This window comes from Triticum aestivum, chromosome 2D (genome assembly GCF_018294505.1).
Source record: "Triticum aestivum cultivar Chinese Spring chromosome 2D, IWGSC CS RefSeq v2.1, whole genome shotgun sequence".
Taxonomy (NCBI): domain Eukaryota; kingdom Viridiplantae; phylum Streptophyta; class Magnoliopsida; order Poales; family Poaceae; genus Triticum; species Triticum aestivum.
The window spans coordinates 412,647,876-412,665,351 of NC_057799.1; the positions used below are offsets into that span (position 1 = coordinate 412,647,876).

Consider the following 17,476-nt stretch of genomic DNA (forward strand, 5'->3'; position numbering starts at 1 on the left):
GGGGGGGACAATGCTCTATTAATGATGATCATCACACTTCTATTCATTTACAACTCAATGATTACAACTCGATACTTAGAACAAAATATGACTCTATATGAATGCCTCCGGCAGTGTACCGGGATGGGCAATGAATCAAGAGTGACATGTATGAAATAATATGCATGGTGGCTTTGCCACAAATACAATGTCAACTACATGATCCTGCAAGGCAATATGACAATGATGAAGCGTGTCATAAAAACGGAATGATGGAAAGTTGCATGGCAATATATCTCGGAATGGCTATGGAAATGCCATAATAGGTAGGTATGGTGGCTGTTTTGAGGAAGATATAAGGAGGTTTATGTGTGATAGAGTGTATCTTATCACGGGGTTTGGATGCACCGGCGAAGTTTGCACCAACTCTCAAGGTGAAAAAGTGCAATGCACGGTACCGAAGAGGCTGGCAATGATGGAAGGTTGAGAGTGCGTATAATCCATGGACTCAACATTAGTAATAAAGAACTCACATACTTATTGCAAAAATCTACAAGTCATCAAAAACCAAGCACTATGTGCATGCTCCTAGGGTGATAGATTGGTAGGAAAAGACCATCGCTCGTCCCCGACCGCCACTCATAAGGATGACAATCAAAGAACACCTCATGTTTCAAATTTGTTACACAACGTTTACCATACGTGCATGGTACGGGACTTGCAAACTTTAACACAAGTATTTCTCAAATTCACAACTACTCAACTAGCACAACTTTAATATCACTATCTCCATATCTCAAAACAATCATCAAGTATCAAACTTCTCCTAGTATTCAATGCACTTATATGGAAGTTTTTATTATATCCATCTTGGATGCCTATCATATTAGGACTAATTTTATAACCAAAGCAAATTACCATGCTGTTCTAAAGGACTCTCAAAATAATATAAGTGAAGCATGAGAGATCAATAATTTCTATAAAATAAAACCACCACCGTGCTCTAAAAGATATAAGTGAAGCACTAGAGCAAAATTGTTTAGCTCAAAAGATATAAGTGAAGCACATAGAGTATTCTAATAAATTCCGATTAATGTGTGTCTCTCCCAAAAGGTGTGTACAGCAAGGATGATTGTGGTGAACTAAAAAGCAAAGACTCAAATCATACAAGACGCTCCAAGCAAAACACATATCATGTGGTGAATAAAAATATAGCTCCAAGTAAAGTTACCGATGGACGAAGACAAAAGAGGGGATGCCTTCCGGGGCATCCCCAAGCTTAGGATTTTTGGTTGTCCTTGGATTTTCCCTTGGGGTGCCTTGGGCATCCCCAAGCTTAGGCTCTTGCCACTCCTTGTTCCATAATCCATCAAATCTTTACCCAAAACATGAAAACTTCACAACACAAAACTTAACAGAAAATCTCGTGAGCTCCGTTAGCGAAAGAAAACAAAACACCACTTCAAGGTACTGTAATGAACTCATTCTTTATTTATACTGGTGTTAAAAATACTGTATTCCAACTTCTCTATGGTTCATAAACTCCATTACTAGCCATAGATTCATCAAAATAAGCAAACAACACACGAAAAACAGAATCTGTCAAAAACAGAACAGTCTGTAGTAATCTGTATCAAACGCATACTTCTGGAACTCCAAAAATTCTAAAATAAATTGATGGACGTGAGGAATTTATTTATTAATCATCTACAAAAAGAATCAACTAAATATCACTCTCCATTAAAAGGTTGTAGCTAATCTCGTGAGCGCTAAAGTTTCTGTTTTTTACAGCAAGATCAAAAAGACTTCACCCAAGTCTTCCCAAAGGTTCTACTTGACACAAACACTAATTAAAACATAAAACCACATCTAAACAGAATCTAGATGGATTATTTATTACTAAACAGAACCAAAAAGCAAGAGTCTAAAATAAAATTGGGTTGCCTCCCAACAAGCGCTATCGTTTAACGCCCCTAACTAGGCATAAAGGCAAGGATAGATCTAGGTATTGCCATAATGATGGTAAGCTAAATCAAGAAAACTCATCTCATATTCCCTACGTTCAGCAGCAAGTTTTCTTTGTGGCAAGCAAAAGTAATCAAAAGGGCTAAATTTAATAGGACAAAAGTCCCCAAGATCAAGCTCGGGAGGTATGGGTTCCTCCTTTGGCCCCTTATATTGTACAACCAATTCATCATTAAGCATTATTTTGGCAATAAGTCATGAGCCTTTGTTCAAGAGAAAAACCTAATCCATTGTTCTGAATAGCAAAGTCATCATTAATTTCAGAAATTCTATCAACTGGAACATCGGTAGGAACCTTTTTTCTAAGGTTTTCATTGTAAGCAACATGATCTAAGGATCGTAAGCGCATTAAGTCTTCTTGATTAAAAAGGATAGCCTCTATGGGAGGACGAACAGCGTCCACCCTATAATGCGCAAAAATTTCATTGGCCTCTTTCATTATAAATCTGAACTCATGAGCCATAAAGATAGTAGCCGCTCGCTTAATAGAAGAATGCTCGATATTGGAAAATTCTAGAAAAATCCTTTGTATGCAAGGATGCAAATGCATAAATTGTCTTTCAAGTTCAACTACGAGCAAGGATATAGCATCCGCAAGACTACTAGTTCTATGAAGAATAGACCCACCCATAGAGGGTAGGGTACCAGCACAAGTAAAGAAATCTTGAATAACTCCTTTCCCAATTATACTACCGCTACCAATCCGAAACTTTTTATTGTGTAAAATAGTAGAATCTTCAAGAGGATCATCAAAAACATCAAAATTTTCCATATTACTATCCTTATCAATGATAACCTTCCCAATTTCAGACATAACGGCAGCACAGAGAACGATCACACAAGAAGCAAGCGAGAGAAAGACGAACGAAAAGAGAGGGCGAATAAAACGCCAAGGGTGAAGTGGGGGAGAGGAAAATGAGAGGCAAATGGCAAATAATGTAATGCGAGGGATAAGAGTTTGTGATGGGTACTTGGTATGTCTTGACTTGTGTGTAGACTCCCCGGCAATGGCACTAGAAATCCTTCTTGCTACCTCTTGAGCATGCGTTGGTTTTCCCTTGAAGAGGAAAGGGTGATGCAACAAAGTAGCGTAAGTATTTCCCTCAGTTTTTGAGAACCAAGGTATCAATCCAGTAGGAGGCCACACGCAAGTCCCTCGTACCTACACAAACAAATAAGAACCTTGCAACCAACACGATAAACGGGTTGTCGATCCCTTCACGGCCACTTGCAAAAGTGAGATCTGATAGAGATGATAAGATAATATTTTTGGTATTTTTATGATAAAGGTTAAAAATAAAGATTGCAAAATAAACGGCGCCAGAAATAGCTAGTTGACGGAAGATTAATATGATGGAAAATATAGCCGGGGGCCATAGGTTTCACTAGTGGCTTCTCTCAAGATAGCATAAGTATTACGGTGGGTGAACAAATTACTGTCGAGCAATTGATAGAAAAGTGCATAATTATGAGAATATCCAGGCATGCTCATGTATATAGGCATCACGTCCGTGACAAGTAGACCGACTCCTGCCTGCATCTACTACTATTACTCCACACATCGACCGCTATCCAGCATGCATCTAGAGTATTAAGTTCATAAGAACAGGGTAACACATTAGGTAAGATGACATGATGTAGAGGGATAAACTCAAGCAATATGAATAAAACCCATCTTTTTATCCTCGATGGCAACAATACAATACGTGTCGTTTCCCTTTCTGTCACTGGGATCGAGCAACGCAAGATTGAACCCAAAGCTAAGCACTTCTCCCATTGCAAGAAAGATCAATCTAGTGAACAAACCAAACTGATAATTCGAAGAGACTTGCAAAGATAACCAATCATACATAAAAGAATTCAGAGAAGATTCAAATATTGTTCGTAGATAATCTTGATCATAAACCCACAATTCATCGGATCTCGACAAACACACCGCAAAAAAGAGTTACATCGAATAGATCTCCAAGAAGATCGAGGAGAACTTTGTATTGAGATCCAAAGAGAGAGAAGAAGCCATCTAGCTAATAACTATGGACCCGAAGGTCTATGGTAAACTACTCACACATCATCGGAGAGGCTATGGTGTTGATGTAGAAGCCCTCCGTGATTGATTCCCCCTCCGGCGGAGCGCCGGAAAAGGCCCCAAGATGGGATCTCACGGGTACAGAAGGTTGCGGCGGTGGAAATAGGGTTTCGTGGTGCTCCTGGATGGTTTTGGGGTACGTAGGTATATATAGGATGAAGAAGTAGGTCGGTGGAGCCACGAGGGGCCCACGAGGGTGGGGGCGCGCCCGGGGGGCAGGCGCGCCTCCTGCCTCGTGGCCTCCTCGTTCGTTTCTTGACGTCCACTCCAAGTCCTCTGGATCACGTTTGTTCCAAAAATCACGCTCCCGAAGGTTTCATTCCGTTTGGACTCCGTTTGATATTCCTTTTCTGCGAAACATTGAAATAGGCAAAAAAACAGCAATTTGCACTGGGCCTTGGGTTAGTAGGTTAGTCCCAAAAATAATATAAAAGTGTATAATAAAGTCCATTAAACATCCAAAACAGAATATATAATAGCATGGAGCAATCAAAATTTATAGATACGTTGGAGACGTATTAGGCCGGCTGCCTCTCCCTCTCCCTCCTTTATATACGTGGCTAGGGGGCACCCTAATGGCACATCAGACAATCTCTTAGCCGTGTGCGGTGCCCCCCTCCACAGTTACACACCTCGGTCATATCGTCGTGCTGAGGGAACTCTCCCTCGGCCTCAACTAGATCAAGAGTACGAGGGACGTCATCGAGCTGAACGTGTGCTGAACATGGAGGTGCCGTACATTCGGTGCTAGGATCGGTCGGACCGTGAAGACGTACGACTACATCAACCGCGTTGATAAACGCTTCCGCTTTCGGTCTACGAGGGTATGTGGACACACTCTCCCCGCTCGTTGCTATGCTTCTCCTAGATAGATCTTGCGTGATCGTAGGAAATTTTTTGAAATACAACGTTCCCCAACATTGCTGGTCATCGGGCAAGTCCACCAAAGTCCATACTTTGTTCTCATACATGGATCCTATCTCGGATTTCATGGCTTCAAGACATTTGTTGGAATCCGGGCCCGCCATCGCTTCTTCATAGTTCGAAGGTTCACCGTTGTCTAACAACATGATTTCCAAGACATGGTTGCCATACCACTCTGGTGCGGAACGTGTCCTCGTGGACCTACGAAGTTTAGTAGCAACTTGATCCAAAGTTTCATGATCATCATCACTAACTTCCTCTCTAGTCGGTGCAGGCACCATAGAAACATCTTCCAGTGCTGTGCTACTCTCCGGTTCAAGAGGGGGTACCTCATCAAGTTCTACTTTCCTCCCACTTACTTCTTCCGAGAGAAACTCTTTCTCCAAAAAGGATCCATTCTTGGCAACAAAGATATTGCCTTCGGATCTGAGGTAGAAGGTATACCAATAGTTTCCTTAGGGTATCCTATAAAGACGCACTTTTCCGATTTGGGTTCGAGCTTTTCAGGTTGAAGTTTCTTGACATAAGCATCGCATCCCCAAACTTTCAGAAACGGCAGCTTAGGTTTCTTCCCAAACCAAAATTCATATGGTGTCGTCTCAACGGATTTAGACGGTGCCCTATTTAAAGTGAATGCGGCAGTCTCTAAAGCATAACCCTAAAATGATAGCAGTAGATCGGTAAGAGACATGATAGATCGCACCATATCCAATAGAGTGTGATTATGACGTTCAGACACACCATTACGCTGAGGTGTTCCAGGCGGCGTGAGTTGTGAAACAATTCCACATTTCCTTAAGTGCGTGCCAAACTCGTGACTCAAATATTCTTGTCCATGATCTGGTCGTAAGAACTTTATTTTCTTGTCATGTTGATTCTCTACCTCGCTCTGAAATTCCTTGAACTTTTCAAAGGTCTCAGACTTGTGTTTCATTAAGTAGACATACTCATATCTACTTAAGTCATCAATGAGGGTGAGAACATAACGATAGCCTCTGCGAGCCTCAACGCTCATTGGACCGCATACATCAGTATGTATTATTTCCAACAAGTTGGTTGCTCGGTCCATTGTTCCGGAGAACAGAGTCTTGGTCATCTTGCCCAAGAGGCATGGTTCGCACGTGTCAAATGATTCATAATCAAGAGACTCCAAAAGTCCATCTGCATGGAGTTTCTTCATGCATTTGACACCAATATGACCAAGGCGGCAGTGCCACAAGTATGTGGGACTATCATTATCAACCTTACATCTTCTGACATTCACACTATGAATATGTGTAACATTACGTTCGAGATTCAATAAAAATAAACCATTGACCAGCGGGGCATGATCATAAACATATCTCTCATATAAATAGAACAACCATTATTCTCGGATTTAAATGAGTAGCCATCTCGCATCAAACGAGATCCAGATACAATGTTCATGCTCAAAGCTGGTACTAAATAACAATTACTGAGGTTTAAAACTAATCCCGAAGGTATATGTAGAGGTAGCGTGCCGACGGCGACCACATCGACCTTGGAAGTGTTCCCGACGCGCATCGTCACCTCGTCCTTTGCCAGTCTCCGCTTATTCCGTAGCTCCTGTTTTGAGTTACAAATGTGAGCAACCGCACCTGTATCAAATACCCAGGAGCTACTACGAGCGCTGGTAAGGTACACATCAATAACATGTATATCATATATACCTTTGACGTTGCCTTCTTATCCGCTAAGTACTTGGGGCAGTTCCGCTTCCAATGAACATTTCCCTTGCAATAAAAGCACTCAGTCTCAGGCTTGGGTCCATTCTTTGGCTTCTTCCCAGCAACTGACTTACTGGGCGCGGCAACTCCCTTGCCGTCCTTCTTGAAGTTCTTCTTACCCTTGCCTTTCTTGAAACAAGTAGATATACCCATATCTGCTCAAATCATCTGTGAAGGTGAGAAAATAACGATATCCGCCACGAGCCTCAATATTCATCGGACCACATACATCTGTATGTATGATTTCCAACAAATCTGTTGCTCTCTCCATAGTTCCGGAGAACGGTGTTTTAGTCATCTTGCCCATGAGGCACGGTTCGCAAGTACCAAGTGATTCATAATCAAGTGGTTCCAAAAGTCCATCAGTATGGAGTTTCTTCATGCGCTTTACACCGATATGACCTAAACGGCAGTGTCACAAATAAGTTGCACTATCATTATCAACTCTGCATCTTTTGGCTTCAATATTATGAATATGTTTATCACTACTATCGAGATTCAACAAAAATAGACCACTTCTTCAAGGGTGCATGACCATAAAAGATATTACTCATATAAATAGAACAACCATTATTCTCTCATTTAAATGAATAACCGTCTCGCATCAAACAAGATCCAGATATAATGTTCATGCTTAACGCTGGCACCAAATAACAATTATTTAGGTCTAAAACTAATCCTGAAGGTAGATATAGAGGTAGCGTGCCGACCGCGATCACATCGACTTTGGAACCATTTCCCACGCGCATCGTCACCTCGTCCTTAGCCAATCTTCGCTTAATCCGTAGCCCCTGTTTCGAGTTGCAAATATTAGCAACAGAACCAGTATCAAATACCCAGGTGCTACTGCGAGCATTAGTAAGGTACACATCAATAACATGTATATCACATATACCTTTGTTCATCTTGCCATCCTTCTTATCCGCCAAATACTTGGGGTAGTTCCGCTTCCAGTGACCAGTCTGCTTGCAGTAGAAGCACTCAGTCTCAGGCTTAGGTCCAGACTTGGGTTTCTTCTCCTGAACAATAACTTGCTTGCTATTTTTCTTGAAGTTCCCCTTCTTCTTCCCTTTGCCCTTTTTCTTGAAACTAGTGGTCTTATTGACCATCAACACTTGATGCTCCTTTTTGATTTCTACCTCCGCAGCTTTTAGCATTGCGAAGAGCTCGGGAATCGTCTTTTCCATCCCTTGCATGTTATAGTTCATCACGAAGCTCTTGTAGCTTGGTGGCAGTGATTGAAGAATTCTGTCAATGACGCTATCATCCAGAAGATTAACTCCCAGTTGAATCAAGTGATTGTTATACCCAGACATTTTGAGTATATGCTCACTGACAGAACTATTCTCTTCCATCTTGCAGCTATAGAACTTATTGGAGACTTCATATCTCTCAATCCGGGCATTTGCTTGAAATATTAACTTCAACTCCTGGAACATCTCATATGCTCCATGACGTTCAAAACGTCGTTGAAGACCCGGTTCTAAGCCGTAAAGCATGGCACACTGAACTATCGAGTAGTCATCAGCTTTGCTCTACCAGACGTTCATAACATCTGGTGTTGCTCCTGCGGCAGGCCTGGCACCCAGCAGTGCTTCCAGGACGTAATTCTTCTGTGCAGCAATGAGGATAATCCTCAAGTTACAGACCCAGTCCGTGTAATTGCTACCATCATCTTTCAACTTTGCTTTCTCAAGGAACGCATTAAAATTCAACGGAACAACAGCACGGCCATCTATCTACAATTAACATAGACAAGCAAGATACTATCAGGTACTAAGTTCATGATAAATTCAAGTTCAATTAATCATATTACTTAAGAACTCCCACTTAGATAGACATCCCTCTAATCATCTAAGTGATCACGTGATCCATATCAACTAAACAATGTCCGATCATCACGTGAGATGGAGTAGTTTCAATGGTGAACATCACTATGTTGATCATATCTACTATATGATTCACGCTCGACCTTTCGGTCTCCGTGTTCCGAGGCCATATCTGTTATATGCTAGGCTCGTCAAGTTTAACCTGAGTATTCCGCGTGTGCAACTGTTTTGCACCCGTTGTATTTGAACGTAGAGCCTATCACACCCGACCATCACGTGGTGTCTCAGCACGAAGAACTTTCGCAACGGTGCATACTCAGGGAGAACACTTATACTTTGATAATTTAGTGAGGGATCATCTTATAATGCTACCGTCAATCAAAGCAAGATAAGATGCATAAAAGATAAACATCACATGCTATCAATATAAGTGATATGATATGGCCATCATCATCTTGTGCTTGTGATCTCCATCTCCGAAGCACCGTCATGATCACCATCGTCACCGGCGCGACACCTTGATCTCCATCATAGCATCGTTGTCGTCTCGCCAATCTTATGCTTCTACGACTATCGCTACCGCTTAGTGATAAAGTAAAGCATTACAGGGCGATTGCATTGCATACAATAAAGCGACAACCATATGGCACCTGCCAGTTGCCGATAACTCGGTTACAAAACATGATCATCTCATACAATAAATTTCGCATCATGCTTTGACCATATCACATCACAACATGCCCTGCAAAAACAAGTTAGACGTCCTCTACTTTGTTGTTGCAAGTTTTACGTGGCTGCTACGGGCTTAGCAAGAACCGTTCTTACCTACGCATCAAAACCACAACGATAGTTTGTCAAGTTGGTGTTGTTTTAACCTTCGCAAGGACCGGACGTAGCCACACTCGATTCAACTAAAGTGAGAGAGACAGACACCTGCCAGTCACCTTTAAGCAACGAGTGCTCGCAACGGTGAAACCGGTCTCGCGTAAGCGTACGCGTAATGTTGGTCCGGGCCGCTTCATCTCACAATACTGCTGAACCAAAGTATGACATGCTGGTAAGCAGTATGACTTATATCGCCCACAACTCACTTGTGTTCTACTCGTGCATAACATCAACGCGTAAAACCTGGCTCTGATACCACTGTTGGGGAACGTAGTAATTCAAAAATTTCCTACGCACACGCAAGATCATGGTGATGCATAGCAACGAGAGGGGAGAGTGTTGTCCACGTACCCTCGTAGACCGATAGCGGAAGCGTTAACACAACGCGGTTGATGTAGTCGTACGTCTTCACGATCCGATCGATCAAGTACCGAACGTACGGCACCTCCGAGTTCAGCACACGTTCAGCTCGATGACTTCCCTCGAACTCCGATCCAGCCGAGTGTTGGGGGAGAATTTCGTCAGCACGACGGCGTGGTGACAATGATGATGTTCTACCGACGCAGGGCTTCGCCTAAGCACCGCTACGATATTGTCGAGGTGTAATATGGTGGAGGGGGGCACCGCACACGGCTAAGAGATCAATCGATCAATTGTTGTGTCTATGGGGTGCCCCCCTACCCCCGTATATAAAGGAGCAAGGGGGAGGCGGGCGGCCTAGGAGGAGGGCGCGCCTAGGGGGGAGTCCTACTCCCACCGGGAGTAGGACTCCTCCTTTCCTTGTTGGAGTAGGAGAAGGGAAGGGAGAAGGAGAAGGAAGGAAGGGGGCGCCCCCCTCCCTAGTCCAATTCGGACTAGTCCATGGGGAGGGGTGCGGCCACCCTTTGGGGCCTTTCTCTCCTTTCCCGTATGGCCCATTAAGGCCCAATACGAATTCCCGTAACTCTCCGGTACTCTGAAAAATACCCGAATCACTCGGAACCTTTCCGATGTCCAAATATAGCCGTCCAATATATCGATCTTTACGTCTCGACCATTTCGAGACTCCTCGTCATGTCCCCGATTTCATCCAGGACTCCGAACTCCTTCGGTACATCAAAACTCATAAACTCATAATAAAACTGTCATCGTAACGTTAAGCGTGCGGACCCTACGGGTTCGAGAACTATGTAGACATGACCGAGACACGTCTCCGGTCAATAACCAATAGCGGGACCTGGATGCCCATATTGGCTCCCACATATTCTACGAAGATCTTTATCGGTCAAACCGCATAACAACATACGTTGTTCCCTTTGTCATCGGTATGTTACTTGCCCGAGATTCGATCGTCGGTATCTTAATACCTAGTTCAATCTCGTTACCGGCAAGTCTCTTTACTCGTTCTGTAATACATCATCTCGCAACAAACTCATTAGTTGCAATGCTTGCAAGGCTTAAGTGATGTGCATTACCGAGAAGGCCCAGAGATACCTCTCCGACAATCGGAGTGACAAATCCCAATCTCGAAATACGCCAACCCAACAAGTACCTTCGGAGACACCTGTAGAGCACCTTTATAATCACCCAGTTACGTTGTGACGTTTGGTAGCACACAAAGTGTTCCTCCGGTAAACGGGAGTTGCATAATCTCATAGTCATAGGAACATGTATAAGTCATGAAGAAAGCAATAGCAACATACTAAACGATCGAGTGCTAAGCTAACGGAATGGGTCAAGTCAATCACATCATTCTCCTAATGATGTGATCCCATTAATCAAATGACAACTCATGTCTATGGCTAGGAAACTTAACCATCTTTGATCAACGAGCTAGTCAAGTAGAGGCATACTAGTGACACTCTGTTTGTCTATGTATTCACACATGTATCATGTTTCCGGTTCATACAATTCTAGCATGAATAATAAACATTTATCATGATATAAGGAAATAAATAATAACTTTATTATTGCCTCTAGGGCATATTTCCTTCAGTTGAAACTTTTTGAGTCATTCACCAACCTAAGTAAAGTGCTTCTGAAGCAAGACAGTTGAGTCGGAACCTCCTTCAACTTCAATTCCATTCGGACCCAGACCCATTCGGGGGCTAATGATGACAACATGTACCTAGGGTAGGGCAATAGACCTGATCTAAACACCCTACCTAAGGACACTACCCTGCAATCAAGGACATTCAAAGGACAACAGATTCTACCGATTGAAATCACCACAGGACTCAACCCACTCGACTGAGTGTTCACTCGGATATCACAATTCCATTCGACCATACCAGGATCCACTCGGAGAACAGAAGGTCTAAAGTCACTCTGAAGGACAACGGTCGGGCGGTCACTCCGTAGTCTTAATGGTCATTTATGTAACTTTAATGCTGGCGTTACCAGTAACGTTCCTACCTTTATGTACATTGAACCCTGTGTAACTGGGGGCCGGAGGGGTCTGGCAAACTCTATATAAGCCACCCCCCTCCTCAGGCACAAGGGTTCGCACCCCCTGTAACGACACACTCATAATCCAATCGACCGAGCTCCCGAGCACCGAGACGTAGGGCTGTTACTTCCACTGTGAAGGGTCTGAACTCGTAAATCTTGTGTGTACAACTTCCCCATAGCTAGGATCTTGCCTCCTCATACCTACCCCCCCATTCTACTGTCAGGCTTAGAACCACGACACCAGGGGCTGAGGTGCGGCTGCCCTCCCACCCCCCCCCCCCCCCACACACACACACACACACTATTTATAGGGTGAAGGGGAGAGGGGGCCGGCCCCCCTAGATGCATCTAGAGGGGGGCGGCGGCCAAGAGGGTGCTTGCCCCCCAAGTTGGTGGGGGCGCCTCCACCCCTAGGGTTTTAACCCTAGGCGCCTTGGGTCCCTTGGGGGGCGCACCAGCCCACTAGAGGGGCTGGTTCCCCACCCACGTTCAGCCTATTTGGTCCCCCGGGGCAGGTGGCCCCACCCGGTGGACCCCGTGAACCCTTTCGGTGGTCCCAGTACAATACCGATAATCCCCGAAACTTTTCCTGTGACTGAAACTGGACTTCCCATGTATAAATCTTCACCTCCGGACCATTTCGGAACTCCTCGTGACGTCCGGGATCTCATCTGGGACTTCGAACAACTTTCGGTAACCACATACAATTCCCATTACAACTCTAGGGTCACCGAACCTTAAGTGTGTAGACCCTACGGGTTCGGGAACCATGCAGACATGACCGAGACACCTGTCCAGCCAATAACCAATAGCGGGATATGGATACCCATATTGGCTCCCACATGTTCCACGATGATCTCATCGGATGAACCACGATGTCGGGGATTCAATCAATCATGTATACAATTCCCTTTGTCCATCGGTATGTTACTCGCACGAGATTCGATCGTCGGTATCCCCATACCTTATTCAATCTCGTTACCGGCAAGTCTCTTTACTCGTTCCGTAACACATGATCTCGTGGCTAACTCCTTAGTCACATTGAGCTCATCATGATGATGCATTACTGAGTGGGCCCAGAGATACCTCTCCGTCATACGGAGTGACAAATCCCAGTCTCGATTCATGCTAACCCAACAGACACTTTTGGAGATACCTGTAGTGCACCTTTATAGTCACCCAGTTACGTTGTGACGTTTGATACACCCAAAGCATTCCTACGGTATCCGGGAGTTGCACAATCTCATGGCCTAAGGAAATGATACTTGACATTAGAAAAGCTCTAGCAAACGAACTGCACGATCTTGTGCTTTGCTTAGGGTTGGGTCTTGTCCATCACATCATTCTCCTAATGATGTGATCCCGTTATCAATGACATCCAATGTCCATGGTCAGAAAACCACAACCATCTATTGATCAACGAGCTAGTCAACTAGAGGCACACTAGGGACATGTTGTGGTCTATGTATTCACACATGTATTATAGTTTCCGGTTAATACAATTATAGCATGAACAATAGACAATTATCATGAACAAGGAAATATAATAATAACCATTTTATTATTGCCTCTAGGGCATATTTCCAACAACTTCAATGATTGGTTTCATTGAACCAATTTTCAAGATCAACGACCAGAAAAGAAGAACATCCCAGAATAACCGAGGTGTGTCCAGACTTGAAGACCGGTTCAGGGTCTCTGATCGTGTCCCGGCTAGGGGGTCTCTCAACAGGTCGTCTCCCGGTCTGGTGGGCCAGGCCGATGACCCCCATGTTGGTTAACCAGTGGGCCACATCGAAGCAACCCATGTCGTATGAAAGGAAGGCTCCCTAAGACTTGTTGTATACTCCAAGATGTTAGAAATCATTTACAACCCATGTCGTATGAAAGGAATGCTCCCGAAGACTTGTTGTATACTCCAAGATGTTAGAAGTCGTTTACAACCCGTTCTCTTTGTACGTCTAGCTAGGATGTAACCCCAGACCCCCCCCCCCCCCCGTACCTATATAAACCGAGGGGTAGGGCTCATAGAGAGAGACAACAATTTCAGGGTAGCTCGACTGTATTATATACTCCATCCAAACGCAATAAAACACAAGTAGGACGTAGTGTTTTATCTCCACTGAGAGCCCGAACCTAGGAAAAACGCATGTCTTTGTTACCATCATCTCAAGACCCTTAGTTCGGGACCTACTACTCGAGATGTGACGGATTTTGGTCTGAGTATTCATATCTTTGAAGTCCTTCAATCTGTAAAGACAAAAGATGATAGCATGCCTTTGCATAAGAAAACAAACCTTTTCGAACGAATTTGTACCTTTTTGCACCAACGTACTATTGCGGAGTTCATATCTTTGAAGCCTCGGTCTGTAAGGATAGAAGATGATCTCTTGCCTTTTTTTGATTGAAACCATGCTTAAAGATTGATGTTCTTTTTCGAGGACAAGAAGATAGAAACAAACAAGAACTAAGAAAAACAACATAACAATGGCTTAATGAATCGCTTTTGCTCATCTGTTCTATATTTGTTTGTTCCTTCCCGTTTTCTATTTTTAATCGACCCCACGTAACAGGTATCGGACCCTACACCAACAAGTATATCGACATGATATACGAATGCATTATGTGTATACATAAGCCATGTCGCGAATCTTGGCACGGATCCACGGCGCAGGATCCGCGTGTCCCCGTACCCGCGTGTTATAAATTGTCTCTCCGGACGCCTCAACTGTTAAAGATTTATCATTATGCTTTTGCTTCCATCGTATTCATCGAATTGAATATAAGTTTGGACAAAATATCGTGTGGATGTTATACCATACTCTGGACTACTTTCCACCAAGCTATGCACCAACTCACATGATGACATGATAGTCCCATATTGCTCAAGCGGCCATGTATTTTTTTTATATGACGCACAATACACAAAATAAAAAAATTCAGCTTGTAGTTTGTTATATACTACTTCGAATGTAAGACGTTTTTGCAAGGTATGTTAGTAGCCCATAGTGTTTAGGCTCAGTTTAGATTAAAAAAATTAGGGGGGGGGGGGGGGGGGGTTCACAAATGCGGAAATGGAGCTCTTCAGGGGCTCCTTAGGCCTTGTACAATGGGAGGTGCTTAGAGAGATGCTTAGAAAATAAACCGGATTTTTCTGAAGCACCGGTGCCTATTTCTACAAGAGAGACGCTTAGTTAAGCGTCTATCCTATACAAATAAGCACCGGTGCTTAAGAAAAGCCTGATTTATTTCTCTAAGCACCTCCCATTGTACAAGGCCTTAGATCTGTATGCAAGCAGACTAAAGTTAGTTGCACTGTGATTGTTACCTTTGTGTTTTATAATGCACTGTACTACTGTGAAAAAAAGTCACAGAAAAGTTAAATTCAAACGGACGCTAAACTAAACCAAAAAAAATTTGCGGAATAAACTAAACAAAAATTGACTGGGCAAACGGGATCTTTTATGATCTACCGTAATGCCAAACCTTACTTTGGTACCGTAGTCTTAACTAAAAAAAGTGCTAGTGCATGATCCACTTAGTTCGACCGACCCCCGTCTTAATTTCCGTTGAAGCTTCACGGCTGCGCGCCGCGTCTCCGATGTGCACACCACGCAGAGACGCCGGGCAGCGCCTGAGCGAGGAAGAACAATCGTTGGCACGTCACGTGCATGGCAGCCACACATCCAAGGACGACCAGGAACCGCAAAAATACCAAAACCGAGTGATGCTTTCAGAAAGCTAATAGATACGTAACTTTGTTCAAAATTTGTTCATATTTCACGCCCGAGTTTGACTGAAATCGACAACTGCTTGCTGGAAGAGCTCTCCTACGAAGTTCACCTACCATCACAATACTGGTACTGCTATTGAGTAAACGTCGCGGAGAGGAACATGTCCTCCTCGGTCCCGACCCACCCACAGCTACCGCAGCGCTCGCCGCCACGGCAGCACTCGTTCACGCCGCCGAACTTCCTCGCTTGCACGGCCACATGAGCGGCAGCCGCTACGGCGTGGACGACCTTGACCTCGACAAGCAACTTGGGCGCCTTGCACCCGCTGCCCAGCTCCCGGCCCGCCGGCGAGAGTCTCAGCCAGCTCTCCGCCGACGCCGACAAGGCGAGCTCGGCCCGCGCCAGCACGCGTGACGACGGCCTCCCTGTCCCCAGGAACGCCGCCAGCCCGGACGACGACGGGCGCGGCCTCCACCGGAGCTCGAACGCGACCTTGCCGGGCGCGGCGACGGCCCCGCCGTTGCCCGCCAGCTGGAAGCGCACGCGCTCGCCCCAGAGCATGTCGTCGTCCCCGGCGCCGCACGGGACCTCGCGCGTGTCCACGCGGATCCGCCGCCTCCCGTCGCCGGCCGGGACGTAGTACCTCACAAAGAGGCTACCCTCGAGCCGCGCCTCGACGCCGGCCACCCTCACGACCTTGACGTCGAACTCCAGACTCGGCTGCCTGCACAAGGTCGCCATGCTCCTCCCTGATCCTCTCTCTCGAGTCTCGACAGGTGTCAAGTTAAACTATGTGTTGTATGCTGGTTGCTGAGCGAGCAGTGGGGTAGCCGAGCTTGAACTGAATCTTTCTTGGAAGGGGGCGCTTATATAGGGCTTTGCTGGGAGGCCGCAAGTGGAACTACTTATGCATATCCGGGTGCTCAGTGGCGCGCGCGGCCATCAAAGGGAGGGATCAAGGAGATAGATATGCACGCATAGTGCATAGAGGATGCCGCATGGGAGCAGTCGCTTTAAGTCGCCATGGCAGCCGTGCAAAACCACATGGCTGAAAATGAAACGGCCCTCGCTTTCCCGAGGGGAGCCAGCCGCCCGCGCGTGCCAGTGCGGGTTGGGGTGAGGGCCGGGTGAACTCGAGTTACCCTTGAGCACGTCAAAGGTTGCCTGGCCATAGGCACGGCGCAAGAGTGGCGGGCGGGGGGGTGACGGGGATGGCCATGGTGACTGATCACGTTGATATATTGGTTATAAACTAGTACGTGTGTTGGAACGATCGGAGACGCAGCAACTCTTGCGCCTTTCTTCTCTCCAGTTAGGCGTGGCACATGCGTAGATTGCTGATAGCTACCAGCCCCGCTGCACTCAGATTCTGGCTTCGTAGTTCTTGGGGCGCACTCAAGTTTTTTATATTGATTGAGTAAAAGTGGTAAAGCCTCTCGTGGTCTGAATCAGATTCAGATAACAAGATTAGGATTAGGATCCTGTGATGCAGATGAGATTATTAATTCTGCATGTGTCATTTGCTGTGCGGTTAATGTAAAGGATTGTTGGGGGTAAAGAACAGGTAGCTTATTAGCTCTAGTATCGTTCTAATCTTTACCTCCCTTTATAAGTCCGGCACGAGTTTTTACATCACATGTACTCCCTCCGTTCCACAATACATGCCTTTCGTTTGTCAAAATCTAGATGCATCTAGACATGTTTTAGTATATAGGTACATCCATTTTTGGACAAATGAAAGTCAAGTATTTTGGAACGGAGGGAGTAGTATTATATTTTATATAAACAAATCTTTAGTTTAGTGGTCAAATTAAGTTTTTAACCATGTAGTTTTTC

General features: G+C 44.9%; 1 protein-coding gene across 1 annotated transcript; it reads right to left on the reverse strand.

The window, feature by feature from the left end:
• Positions 1-15,663: 15,663 nt before the first annotated feature.
• LOC123049455 (uncharacterized) lies at positions 15,664-16,709 on the reverse strand. Its single transcript, XM_044472367.1, has one exon. The coding sequence runs from the start codon at positions 16,379-16,381 to the stop codon at positions 15,773-15,775; it is 609 nt and encodes a 202-aa protein (XP_044328302.1). The 5' UTR covers positions 16,382-16,709; the 3' UTR covers positions 15,664-15,772.
• Between the last annotated feature and the right edge of the window lie 767 nt (positions 16,710-17,476).